General features: G+C 39.5%; 1 protein-coding gene across 4 annotated transcripts; it reads left to right on the plus strand.

The window, feature by feature from the left end:
- Positions 1-3072: 3072 nt before the first annotated feature.
- DPY30 (dpy-30 histone methyltransferase complex regulatory subunit) lies at positions 3073-13204 on the plus strand. 4 transcript variants are annotated; one of them, XM_053972561.1, is made up of 5 exons: positions 3073-3167; positions 3633-3706; positions 3791-3838; positions 4989-5131; positions 8397-8629. In XM_053972561.1, exons 2-5 carry the CDS (start codon positions 3671-3673, stop codon positions 8467-8469), a joined length of 300 nt encoding a protein of 99 aa, XP_053828536.1. In that variant the 5' UTR covers positions 3073-3167; positions 3633-3670; the 3' UTR covers positions 8470-8629. The 4 variants fall into 4 exon arrangements, with proteins under 4 accessions (XP_053828536.1, XP_053828534.1, XP_053828535.1 ...); XM_053972559.1 differs by lacking the exons at positions 3073-3167; positions 8397-8629 and adding exons at positions 3386-3528; positions 12381-13204; XM_053972560.1 differs by lacking the exons at positions 3073-3167; positions 8397-8629 and adding exons at positions 3386-3528; positions 7559-8337.
- The last annotated feature ends 886 nt before the right edge of the window (positions 13205-14090 follow it).

Genomic DNA, 14090 nt, shown 5'->3' on the forward strand with positions numbered 1-14090 from the left:
AATACTGAATGATATTAGATTATGACAGATCATCTCTCTGCTGCAGCCCTGAACTCCACACAGGAGCTGAGACAGTCCCAAAACTGTAGACAGATAATTCAGTGCACAATCAAGTCCCCTCCAGCTTATAGCAAGAAATGGCAGTTGGTGGCGCATGTTATTTAAAAGTATATGCCAAACTAAAATCACTACTGTCTGCAATATTTTATTCATTCTTCCAAAATTACTATAAAACTACTGGGTTTTTTTTTCTTGTTTGTTTATGCCTCATAAAGTTACCTCCAGATTCCCCTGGTAAAGTGTATTTATTTTCTTAAATGACAGAGTGGAGTGGTTTTCTTTTAATGACAGAACAGCACACAGTATACAGTTTTCTTACTGTATAAAATACAGAATTTTATCACATATAAAGTAACATACAAACATATAAAAACTATTCATGACCTAGACCATTATTAGACAGATGGTGAACCTATCAGTGCTGAAAAAAATGCACCAATGTACACAATGTATTTTTCTTTTGTGTTCTGTAAGAAGGATTATGTACTTGTATTATGAAAATACTATCAAGTATGTTCCACTCACTCATGAGTGGAGATTTTTTTTTTAGTATATGTAACTGTCCTTTTAAAAATCTCTTATTTACTGATATAAAGGTTTAACAGATTTTGTAATACCAAAGAAATTCCAGAAGCTTCAAGCAGTGTTAACACTAAGCAGCATTCAAAAATGTGAAAAAGCCTGTAACAATAGATTATCGATCTATTGTCTTTACTATCCCACTACTATCTAAAGTATCATCCTATTCCTGAGCAAAACAGAAAAGCCAGAGAAGGAATAAGTTTATTAACAAAGACAGATTGAATGACAATAGAAGACAATGTATCTCAATCAATCCTGACTAGTCAGTTTATTCAGTTATTTTTACTTTTTAAAACATTTAGAACGACACCTTTGTGAATCATGTGACTCTATCATGACAATAAAAGAGTGCACTTTTTAGGGGTGTAATAACATGTTAAGCCAAAACACAGTTTCAAAAGCAGAAATCAGTGCAAAATTGTGAGAACGTCTTAATGCTTTTAGGGAAAACCTACAGAACTAGTTCACTATTGTGGCTATTAAATATTTTAGAGCTCTGCAAGTTGAATTTCCCTACCCTCTTCTATTAAGATCACACTAGCAGTAATTGGACTTGTCAGTGAAACATTCAAATTAATAATCTGGTAAAGATTAATGCTACTTTGAAAAAAAACCCAACAGAAAAACACAAACCCTTAAACCACATCAGAGCAGTGGGTGGCTTTCTGCTGGTTAGTGAGATATCCTGGCTCAGCAAGGATTCTGATGAACACCAGCAAGGGGTGGAAGAAGTGAAGTCTCCTTCTCTGGAGTGGGCAAGTTTCACTCTACTCTAAAGACTGACGACTTGTGAAATACAGGAGATACAATCTGGCATCTCAGCAAAAGATTTGGTAATCTGAGCAGACCAGCATTACAGTCATAGGAATTAGAAAGGTGCAACTACCCTGACACCACTATTTACCATTGCACAAAAAGGTAATTTGGAAAACCTTTTTTCTTTCCCAACATGATTTCTAAATGCAATTCTCTAAAATGTCATGACTAGAACACGATAAAAAAATCAGAGAGGCTCAAAACTGACTGGAAAGCTTATATGTCTTCACATTAAGAATTTGTTTGTACTCCTTTTCTAAGTTTTAGTAAAGAAATCTCAGTGTTTTCACCTCACCTCTTCGGCATCAGGTAAGTTTGCCAGCACTAGGTACTAAAATAGATATAAACACAGGACACAGTTCTGCTCTAATTCCAAGTTCTTCAGTTGAGTATCAAATCTGTGACTGACTGCACTAGATTTTAAGCCTGCTTATCACACTGGTAACATTGTCAGTTCTGCAAACATTATTTCAAATTCATTTATGTACACACACTTCATTATTACCACTACTAGATGATTATATCAGAGCAGAATCTATTGAAAACATAGCATTTTCTGTTATTTCTCCATTTCACTAATCTTTTAGGAGCATCAACTAGATCATTCATATGCATCATCATCACTGCAGCAAGAAGACAGAAAAAGAAGTAGATCTATTTTTGTAAAACAACAAAACAAAGTTTATTTTCTAAAAAAAAACCTCAAACAAAAAAAACCCAATCAAACCAGAACATCCCAAAACCTCAAACCTACAGAAATGAACCAACTTTGACAGTTTGAACCCAAAAGTATTCTTAAGGTATTTTAATTCTCTAGCACAAATCACATTTCCAGACAAAGCATTCACATAATCATTAGGGTTGGAAGGAACCTCTGGAGATCATCTAGCCCAGCCCCTGGCCAAGGCAGGGTTATCAAAAGCAGGTGACACAGGAATGCGTTCAGGCAAGTTTTGCATCAGGTAGTCTCCTCTGGAGAAGGAGACTTCATGACCTCCCTGGGCAGCCTGTGCTCCAGTGCTCTGCCACCTTCAGCGTCAAGAAGTTCCTCCTCAAATTTAATTCCTAATGAAAAGAAAACAAAGCAATCAGGTACAGATGCTCAAACACCGGTACAGTTTGTCACAGCACAACAGCTACAGAAGCAGCAGACTCTTCCATTTCCTCACAGCTTCAAGTCAGGACAGGATGACTGGAGCTGATCCCTGCTGAAAGCTGAGCAGCTGCGATTTTGTTAACAGAGGGGAAATTCACGGCCAGCACTCACCCTTGCGCAAACCACACTCTACGCAGCTCTGGTAGGTTATTTCACTAACAAAACCCCTTTCAGACCCAAATTAGCTTCAGCAATGTTATTTTTCGTGAACACCACAGTGACCTCCTCAGAAACCAAGCCGCATTGATTACGAGCACATTTCAGTACCGCAAAACCCCAGGCTGATTTGGAAGCGAACACATCCCGCGGGTTTCACTGCCGACAGGACGCCCGGAGCCGAGCACCCACCGAACCCGCTCCCGGCCCGCGCTCCGCTCCGCCCTCCCCGCGGCCGGCGCTGGCTGGGGCCCGCGCAGGCGCAGTGCGCCGGGGGCCGGTCGCGCGACCGCTTCACTGACGTCAAAACAATTCGCGACAGCAGCCGCGGTTGTTGCGGAGCGGCTCCCGGTGTCCCGCCGATCCCGGTGTCCCGCCCATCCCGGATCGACCGGCGGTGAGAGCCCTGCGGCGGGGCTGCCTCTCCCCCGCGGGGTGCCCGGGGCACGGCCGGGGGCGGTGCCCGCACGTGGCCCGCGGTTGCGGCGCGGCCCCAGCCCGGCCCTGCCCGCGGGGGCTCTCTGGGCGCTGTGGCGGGCACGGGAGGGACGGACGAAGGGAGGGAGGGAAGGAGGGAGGGAAAGGGATGTCTCCGGCTTCCCGGGGGGGGGGATGAATGCTGTGTTTTCTCATCCCAGTACTGCTCTCTTCAACGGACGTAACGCAAAACTTAAAGGCGCTTCTCGGTTCTGCGTGCGGGAGAAACCAGTTCAAGTTTGGCGCGGGGGGGAGCACGGAGCAACTCCCTCTGCTTTCTAGTAATTGTGCCTTGGAAACCATTAGTAACCAAGTGATGCAATATCACTTAGTTCACATGGGCTTCATCTCAGCCGACTGACCAGGTTTTTTATTGCTTTCCAAGATCTTCTTGGACGTCCGTCAAATTTCACTTTTCGAATCATGGAGGGAGAACAGATTATGGAGGGACAGCCACAGGTATTACAAGAAATGTTTTATGTGCATTATGTTACATGTGTAAAAGGAGAATTTTAGATTTGCTAACCATGTGTTATTTTACAGGTTCCGGAAAATCCTCATTCTGAATACGGCCTCACTGAAAATGTAGAGGTAACAAAGATTTTGTTGCAGTGGAAGTCACATTTGTGATTAGGGGAAAAAAGTTGACTCCTGAGTCTAACTTCAAAAAATGTAATATTCTCAATGGAGCTAAGCAATACCTGTCCCTGGGGGAAATGGCCATAAATATATTTTCTGTTTTGCTAAATGGTTCTAAATGGTACTGAAGTAAATAATGAGCCTTTTAATATGTCAGGATTTTTTTTGAAGTATCTTATGATTATTATCTGTTCTGTTGCTATCTGTGAGAGATATATATATTATCGCACAAAAAAACCATCCACAGTAGGCTCAGCATATGCTGAGTAGACTGGGAGAATCACTTCCCAACTCTATGGCATTTATTTACTCTTCTTATTAAAGAAAAGCCTTCAGTCTCCTTTTATTATAAGTTCCTACTCTGTGCTAAGCTTTTGCAGAAGCTATTTTAAAACATCTTTTGGGACTCATCTCTCTGATAACTGCTTGTCTCTATGCCTCAGCTTCCATGGTTCCTACAGAATCCTAACACATTGGTCCCGTGCCAGTAGATTCATGTATGTTGCACTGAATACATTTGGGTTACTGGCAGTGGGAGGGTATCACTTTTCAACTACAGTTAATGGTGTAAGATGATTCAGCACTTTTTGATCAAAAAGTACCTGGAAGCATTTTGCATATGTTTTCTTTGCAGTGTTCATCTGTACTTGAGTAGAGCAGACTTACAAAGCACTTGACTTTAGCAGAGTCCCCTTTGTCAGGCTTCACCTGAATTCCTTGTGCTTTTAGCATTTTGTGTTAGAAGCACATGTGTACAGGAACCATCTGAGACTCTCGTTGGTAGTCATTCCTGTCTTAGTGGTGTAGAGTTCAAATCAGTGAATGCAAAAGCTGAAATAAAAATTACTGGGATTGGATGTCTTCTCTTGTAGAAAACTTACAACTTCTAAACAGTGTTTCCCCAAAACATAGGAATTTAACAGAAGGTTCCTCTGGATTAGGTTTTTGTGCAAGGAGAAATATGCACCTAAATACTCTTAAAAGTTGTAAAGAAATTACTGCTGTCAAATTGCAGAGATGGGTACTTTGCACACAACCTTCATAGTAGATGTGGCTGCTATTACCAATGTTCATTCACTTTTTTTTTTTTTTTTTACTACAGAGGATAGTAGAAAATGAGAAACTAAATGCCGAGAAAACATCAAAGCAGAAGGTGGATCTTCAGTCATTACCCACACGTGCCTACTTGGATCAGACAGTTGTACCTATCTTGCTACAGGGACTTGCTGTTCTTGCAAAAGAGAGGTAAGATGCTTCTGTGATCCTTCTGTTCCTAGGAAAATGCAGATCTCAAACTTGGGCAGTGCAGCACCTTTCAGGCCTCGCACACTGAGTATGGTTTTGCTCTTTGTAAGGTCCTCATTATAACAGGTTTATGAACCCATGCATTACTGTGATTGACCATGCAGGATGGGTTCCTCCCGTAGGCACACATGGCACCACAGGAGTTCTTTGTTGAATTCACGATCTCCCAATGAGGTACACTACTGCAGAAGTTTTAGAGGGGAAAAATGGGAGGGGTTTTGTTATTAATTTTATCACGTAATTCACCTTAGAGAAGCAAGGCAAGAGGACATTCTAGTTCTGAAGATTTTTGTAGTGTGGAATTATAAACAGTTCTGCTTGACATTTAAGAGAAGGAATGACAAATCAGGCATGACATGCATCTTTGTGAGGGATTAAAATACTTTCTCAAGGGTGTGGCTGAGACTGCACTGTCAACAGAGTAAGAAGAAGACTAATGGTTTATCCTCCGAGTAAAGATTATGCTGTTGAGGTGCCCCAGTTATCTTTACCACTCAGTGTAGTAAGGTATCCTTCAATAACAAGCAAAGAGGTGTTACTGTTAACAAAACTAATTTCTAGCCTTTTGGTGTGTCCTTACTAGTGGCAAATCATACTGCGTGTAACCATCTCTCAAACTGAAATAATATAATCAAAAACTGGTATAGATGACCATAATTGCATCATGGCATCTATAGTCTGAAAAACCATCAACGGTGTATGAACTTCAAAAGGAGTTGGGAATTTAAGCTGCAATGTACAGACAGCTAATTAAGCAAAATGAGGCACCTAGGAAGGTCCACCCATGTGCACACCTGAGGGATGTGCAGATCTTCAGCTGACATCTGGGGGGATTCTGCTGCAGACTCAATGTAAAACGCAGCCCAATGTTAATACCCCACCCTTACACTCTGAATACCTGTGTGACAGGCAAACGTTTTCCTTCCCTTCCCTTTCTCTTTCCCATCCCCTTGCCTTGCCTTGTCTTGCCTTGCCTTTTTTCCATCTTCTTTACGGGGGCCCATCACAGAGTGAAATTGGATCATTGATAGGAGGAGTTGGGGAACAGGTAAAATATGAGTAGTATGAACCTGCCAGGGGCAAACTGTCTGTTCAGCTGAGCATAATAAACCCTCAGGAGTGAGAAAGCTGAACTATCAGCTCTGCTGTATAATCTACTGCTTAAAATTGAACAGGAAAATAACTAGTGGATGCTAAGTTCTTTTTCAAAGGAGTATAGAAATGTTCAGGGAACAGCTCAGTACATCTAATGATCATGCCTGAAATTCGGTAGAAATTACCATCCAGGATAGTGAGCATATGGATAAATGACATATCTGGGAAGAGGTCAACACAATTTTTGTCAGGTCTTTTAAGTGCCTTGGAGTTTATTGAAGGAGTCAGCAAGTATACATAAAGAGGAATGCAGATTATGTAGTCTGTCTGTTTAAATTCCCAAAAAGTTTTTCACATAGTTATTCACTAACAGCTTTTAAATAGAGTTAGTTGCTGTTGGGATTAAAGGAAACACCTTTATATGGATGAGGAACTGATGGGAAGATGTGAGATAGGGGTAGAAGTAAATGTTGAATTTTTATGGTGAAACAAGCTCAACACCAGAATAATGGAAAAGATGATTTATAAGAATTTGAAGAAGTGACTGACAAAAGTTGTTAATGAGACTGAGCTTTACAAAATAGATTAGGGAGTTTTATGTTTCAGTTTCTGTTTGTTTTTTAAGTTGATCAATTATAAATAATTGCACAGGAACTTCATAAAACTGTGAAGACTGCCATGAAAAATTTAAACTGACAGAAAGTGACATTGAATCCAAATAAACATAAAATTGTGGACCTCGGAGGGTAGTGAAAAACACTACTGACAAAATGTTAGATTCTGAGCTGAAAATTACCCTTGTGGAAAAATGTCCTTAAACTGTTACATGTATATGTCAATGCACTGCTTTAATCAAAAATGAATTCTAAATTGTAGGACTTAGGAGTTGAAGGGGGAAAGCCAACTTAAAATGAAAGTGGTAAAAAATAAGCATAATGTCACTATTTAAATTTGTGATGTTCTTGTATTTTTAAAATTATGTGTAATTCCCCTGTATTCTGGTAGAATGAGGAAAAGTGAGAGTGACAAAGTATGGAATGCTACCTGTATATGGAGTGACTGAATAGATGACGTCTAGAAAAGAGGCTTCTGTGAACAAACATATTAGAGCCTGTTAAATCACAACAGCACTGAGACCATGAATTGGGATGGACTGTTTATTATCTCTTCTGATACAGTAATCAAATTAAATGAAGCAGGTAGCAAGTTCATAATGAACAAAAGGGCTGATCCTTCACAGGTCACATAATTAAGCTATTTTTTTGCTTTCAGTTGAGGACATTAACATTTTATTTGTGCTCAAGAAGCAACTGGTCAAAGCTGTAGAGGAATCCACCCAGGACTATTAAGGGTGCTAGCTCAGGAATTGGTACATGCTTGGAAGCCAAAAGGATGGTCCTGAGAAGTATCTCTGCATATTTTTGTTGTTGTTGTTTTTGTGCTCTTTATAGGCATATTTGCTTGCTGCCAGACCTTTGGTTTGACCTACTATGGAATAATAAGTATGTCATTTATTCTGTGGACAGAATCCAGATTAGCAGGATTCACATGTTATAGCTGGAGGAGTTCTTTTTAAAAAAACTACAGACTAAGGCAAATGATCAAAAGTGTTTATTATTGACTACTTGCAAGTTACAGCACTTCTCAAACTTGAAGATTTGTTGTGTTTCAGTTGCCAGGAACCATGAAAAAACTCTTAATACACGAAGCTACACAATAACCACTCAAAAAAAAAAAAAAAAAGAAAAACAGCAGAAATTGAGTTTTACTTTAAATAGCATGAGTTAAAGAAAGAGGCAAATGCATGTCATATCCAATGATGTATGTACAGTATTTATGCTTACAGGCTGTGGTTTTAGGTATGTAACTATTCTAGCAATTTAGTCACATTGAACCCACAGTGACTGAGACCTCTTTTTAAAAACTTTCTCATTAGACATAAACTGAAAATTTACAGAGTCGCTCTAGGTAGTTGGTCATCCCTAAATCAATGCTTAGAAGTGTTTGGGAGGAGCTGTGTTGCTTTTAAGGGAAGGTGATTGGTCCTTCAGCTACCTAATTTCATATAATAAAAAATAATTGCTTTTGATTTACTTTTTTTTCTTTGCAGACCACCCAATCCCATTGAATTTCTAGCAGCATATCTTTTAAAAAACAAGTCACAATTTGAGGACCGAAATTAACTCCATAAAAATGAGGACAGTTTGGCTGCTAGACTGATATGCTCATTTGCCGCAATTTGTTTTCTGCTGTAAAAATCCTTTAGCCACGTTGTTGTCTTTCTTAACTGCACAATTTGCTTTATCCTTTGAGTTTATTTAATAAAGAACACTTTACATTTAATTGTTCTCTTGTTTTAAACTAGCTATTAAGAGACTTTCAAAATAAAGTACTGAAACTGCACTACTGGATGAAAGTCTGAATAATTCCATGAGGCTATGTCCTCTGAATGCATGACATAAAGGGGAACAATTCATTACAAGAATCACATGGCTGAGAATTTATATAACTTAATTGGGTTTTATATAGCACCCTCCAGTGCAACACGCCTAAACAGAAAGCAAACAAATGCAGAACAATTTAAAATTATTTATTAAGTAGAGAGAACTTGCTTCAGAACACCTGGAAATAGATTTAGTTAAAACAAACAGTGACATCCAGCAGCTGAAGAGATCACCCTACAGGACAGCATCCATGTCTCACATAGGTACATTAATGAGGTGTGCTGTTCAGCATTTCTCATTGATCTCCTATGACTGGATTCAGTTGAAACACAGAATTAATTTGGACGTGACGTATAAGAGTTCTCTAATTCAGCTCTCTGTACTGCTACCATTAGTTGAATTCTCTAAAAACTTGCAGGGACTGAGATCTTGCTGTCAGTCTTTGTAGGAAGGTTCTCACTATTTTACATACATCTTAGTATCTTAAAACAGAAACATTGAATTAGTACAGTCTAAGAGCAGTAAGAGTGGGGAACAAAAATTGAAAGAAACCTTCAAACCCCAAATCAAGCCTAAAAGCTGTCTTTTGGAAAATGTACCAAAATTTGAAAGGAGATTACTAATTCTACTGTATTGTGGTGAACACAGTCTCCATCAAACAGTGACACTAAAAAGATACTGAAAGGATTTTAACAACAGTGTTTTGACTGTCTGGAATGAGTCCTCAGTGTCTACGTTGAAAATTTGTGCAAGACCAAAGAAAAAGAAGCAGTTTCACTCCTAATCCTCACCAGACAAAGCAATTTTCTTAGATTTTTGTACCTGAATTCAGAATACAATCAGATTTCTTATCTCACATTAACACTTGTCAAGCAGCTGCACAAAACTTGAAACACTCTGGCTTTCTGCACAGCTCTTGTATTAACCTGGAATCTCAAAGCATCAGTTCCAGTGCTAAGGGAAGCTGTCCCTGCCAACAGTGTGCTGTCTACTCAGCCACTGGTGTCACTGGTATGTGGTGTCATCTGCTATTATTTTCCCATCTAGGCTAGAGATTTAATTCAAAAGAATGAAAAAGCCATGTTCACACAGTGATGGTGTTAGAAGATTTACTACGGCAGCTTTTCTGGGCAGCCTCTTCTAAGAAATAAATTGTAATGTGACTAGCAGCAGTGAACTCACCACTCTAAGAATTAAATCTTAGTGATTCTTGTGAAGGTATGACAAGTCAACAAGATAAACACAACCATTTTCCTTTACTTGTTAAATTGGTTTCATCCATTGAGATCTTCTGAATAGAAGATACTCTGTAACAGGAATAAGTAGCAAGTTAATACCTGTATTATCTAGTTTTCAGTTACAAAAGTAATGATAAAGCCTGAATTTTAAAAACATTTACTTGTTTTAAACTCTTCACTACAAACCAATGAAAATTCTGTGAAGAGATTTGACAGATGCTTGCTATCCCAATTTAATCTAGAAAGTGGTACTGTTTTTCCACAGGAGATAACAGTTCTGAAAGCTTCAAGATAAATTGTATTTAATTTTGAAATACAAATACATTTAGGGTAAAGCTTGAAGAAGTACTAGAAAGTGGCAACTTTAGATATATGACAGGCCACTGCTAAGTAGCTGAAAGCCATTATATTTTTTTTAATTATTTTTTTAGTGTTCACTACCCCAGGTAGCTGAGTATATGCTCCAAATGGCAGTAAAAATGAGTAGATAATAAAATTGAATACCTAGTTTACTTGACAATATGCCTTTTAAGATTACTATTTTAGATCTCCAATATGCAGAAGTTACTATTCAGTAACTGTGAAAGAATTATATATGTGTCATATGTAGTATTTTGAAGTGTGCCTTTTTAACTGCTTCCACCGAGAACATTGTCATCTACCTAGAAGGGAGCAATGACAGAAGAAAGGATTTCCCACTAAAAGCAATTCTGATCAAAGGATTCTACATCCTTCTATTCTGAAGCCTGTTACCACTTAAAATTACAGTTTGACTTGCCAAATCCTTTTTTTTTTGCTCCTTTATCAAGGACTCTCCAAAATCAGAATGTCTTTGAGCAATCCATTTTATTTTCTGAGGCGCTGTCACCGTTGTAAAAGCAGTCTGATCAAAGAAACTTTTCTCTCCCCATCAGACTTTCTAGAAATAAAAGACCTGCTTTCAAACAAGTGAAAAATCTGAAAAAATCTGTAAGATACAAGCAGTTGAAACCAGTAGGTTGGAAAGGACACATGAGAAAAATTCCTATGCCTACCACGCTTCATAGAGTGGAGGTTTTGATATATTCTTATCATTGTACTAATTACATAACAAATTATTCTTAGCCAAGCCTTAGCTTGTGTTCCCTATGCCATTTCATAGTCAGGATTCATTTTAAGAGTGACTACATAGCATAGATCACAGAAATACAGAATGCTGGCTGTTACAGAAAGAGGCATTTTACCACAATGAAAAGTCTATCAGCACCGTTTCTGCCAATGTTCCCATTCAAATAGTTTTAAGCAAGGACTTCAAATGTAAATGTACCATGAATAATTATGGGACAGTTTACATCAGTGCTAGTGCAACACTGACTAGGAATGTGTCATATTCCTATTTCAAATGTGCTTTTAGCTCTCTTCTTGAAGTTTGCTTTGCAATTGTGTGTAACAGACCTGTTTTCCAAGAGGAGCCTAAATTGATAAAAGACTGCTGGGTGGTTGAGAAGTATTTACAAGATGGATAATTACCCACTGATATTATCTCAGATGCTCTTATGTTGCACAGGAAGTGGAGATATTTCCCTTGTAAGGAGTGTGAAGCTGGGAGTGAGGCGGGGGTGTCTGCTTTTAACAGTAGAAGGAAGGACTGGTAGGAACAGCAGGTTCCTCAGATGCAGAACAACAGTTTGTAAATAGAAAAACCTAAAGTTACAGTGAACAGCTTCCTGAGAAGGGAGGGGACGGGAAGCGAGCACTGTGAAAAACACCATAGGAAAAAAAAACACGTTCAAGAGGACAATGAGAGCAAAAACCAAGAAAGCAACAGACCATGAAAGCTGGGCCAGCTGAAAACCTCCCATCCCAGCTGGTCACAGGGTGTTACTGAAGGAAAACCCTGCATGCTGAGGACACTTGACAGTGCCTTCACACTTTTCTTCCAGGTAAGGAACAAACTGCCAACAGACACACATGTGCAGCAGAAGTCTGTGCTTTAAGGGTGTGCAAATCTGGGGGATTGTCCGTGCATTGTGTCAGCTCTCTCCTGCACATCAGAGAAAAATGACTGGAATAACAGCTCAGAACTGTTAAGTGCTCCTGTTACTGTTCCCCATACAAACAGTGCTTGGAAGAATTGTAGATGAAGTAGGAGTATCTCCCAACCTAACCCTTGCTTCACATCATTCCACTGAAAGCTCAGCCTAGTTTCTGAGTTTGTGGCTAGATCATTTCCATACTACGTGTCCTGAGCACCAAGAAGCCCAGCACTGCCATCCGTGGGATCCCACCCTGTGGAAAGGGACCCACAAGGATCAAGTCCAACTCCCGGCCTTGCACAGGACACCCCAAGACTCACCATGTGCCTGACAGCGTTTTTCAAACACTTCTTGGAAGAGCTGACTGCTTTTCTGTTTCTGCCTCTTCCATTTACAGGTGGTACTGAGGGAGCACATCACCGGCCCTTACACAGACAATTGATGATCAGGAGAGGACAGTTACCAACAGGAATCCACAACTCACTAAACATTGCTCAATGGTATTAGGAGCACTTATGATAGGGTACAAATTAATATCCTACTGTCACCCTTAGCAGTGGATATGGCAGAAGTTGCTTTTGTAGTGTTATGACTGACAAACTTTGTCAGGAGCAAGCAAAAACTGGAGGATGTTCTTCAGCTTCCATGGGCTCTGGACTGACAGTGCTAATTGGTAACAAAGAAGGGCAGAGATTCACCTGGCTGTCACACTGTTTGTGGCACATACCACAATTTAAGAATGAGCAAAAAGAAAGCCTGTGCTTTCTGCTAACACTGAGCTGTAGTGTTCCTCTGCATCTACATGGATGCTGTGTTTATGTTACACCCAGTAAAAACTTCATCCTAGTCTAGGAGAGATAAAACTACTCACAAGGAAAGAAAGGGTAATGAGGAAAGCAAGGGAGAAGGAAGCTTAAAAAAGAAGCATAAGGAGAAAAGGAATCCAGCCTGTTATATAGCAACAAGAAGAAATTTATGTAAGGAATTTTAAAAGACAAGCTGAAGAGGAAAAAACCACTGCTGAAGAAAGGTAGTACACCCAGAAGAAAATACCTATAAAATGTTTTTACTTATTAAACCATCTGGATTACTACTCAGAAGTTCTTATATTTTAATTGAAAGGGAAATGCTTAGAGAAAATAAAAGCTTTTCCTCTAAGTGATAGAAAATAATACCAGATAATGAAAAACTATGTTTTATAATAAAATGTTCCTCCTAGCAGCCTCTTCTAACTGTTGGTGATGGACTGTGGGACAATGGTGCATCAATCACTTGAATATACTCTGATGTGACCCATTTTTGAAGTATATAATCACATGTATTTTTTTCCATGCAGTAAAATTTATCCTCTGCTGCATTTGTTAACTTTATTGAAGGATTAGTTTATTGAAGGATCACTTCAGGAACTACTCTTACTACAGAAGTTTATGTAAGCTATTTGAGAGGTACAAATGGGTATCACAACTACCAATATGGTTTTATGTTGAAATAGTCAGGTAGGGTACTTGTTTTGGTCTAGGTATCAGTTATAATCTGTATTAGCCTTTTTGAAGACACTGTTTGTAAAATAACAATAGAATACTGTAAGGATACGTGGAGCAGTGAAGGCTTCATAAAACATTAGACATTTGCTGGGATAATCGGGGCCCATTTCCTCATGGCTACCCGTTAGAATTATTATTAACTGAAGACCCCAGTCCTTCCTGCCTCTCAGGTGCACTGGCAAGGCAGCGTCATGGGTGCAGAGGAGGATCCTCACTGATAAAAAGGAGACCAGCCATGCCTGCAGCATGAGCCTTTTTGATCTCCAGGACATACTGAGAATAATGCCTTTGTCCCCTCACTTCCTTTGTTTTACTGTAAAAAAAATCAAAACCAAAGCAAAACCAAGCAAACTAAACCAAAGCAATCCCCCAAACCTCCGTATTTTGCACGCATTTATAACTGCCTGGAGGACTTTTCGAAGAATTAGATGACAAAGGGGGAGGAGGAGAATGTGTTTCCTGACCTGGCCCACACGTGCTCCAACTCACAAAGGCCCAGTCTGCCTTTAAGGCCTTAATGGCTGCAGCCCTTCATCTCCCCTGTTGTGGTTTCCTCTCTGCTG

Source organism: Vidua macroura, chromosome 3 (genome assembly GCF_024509145.1).
Source record: "Vidua macroura isolate BioBank_ID:100142 chromosome 3, ASM2450914v1, whole genome shotgun sequence".
NCBI lineage: Eukaryota > Metazoa > Chordata > Aves > Passeriformes > Viduidae > Vidua > Vidua macroura.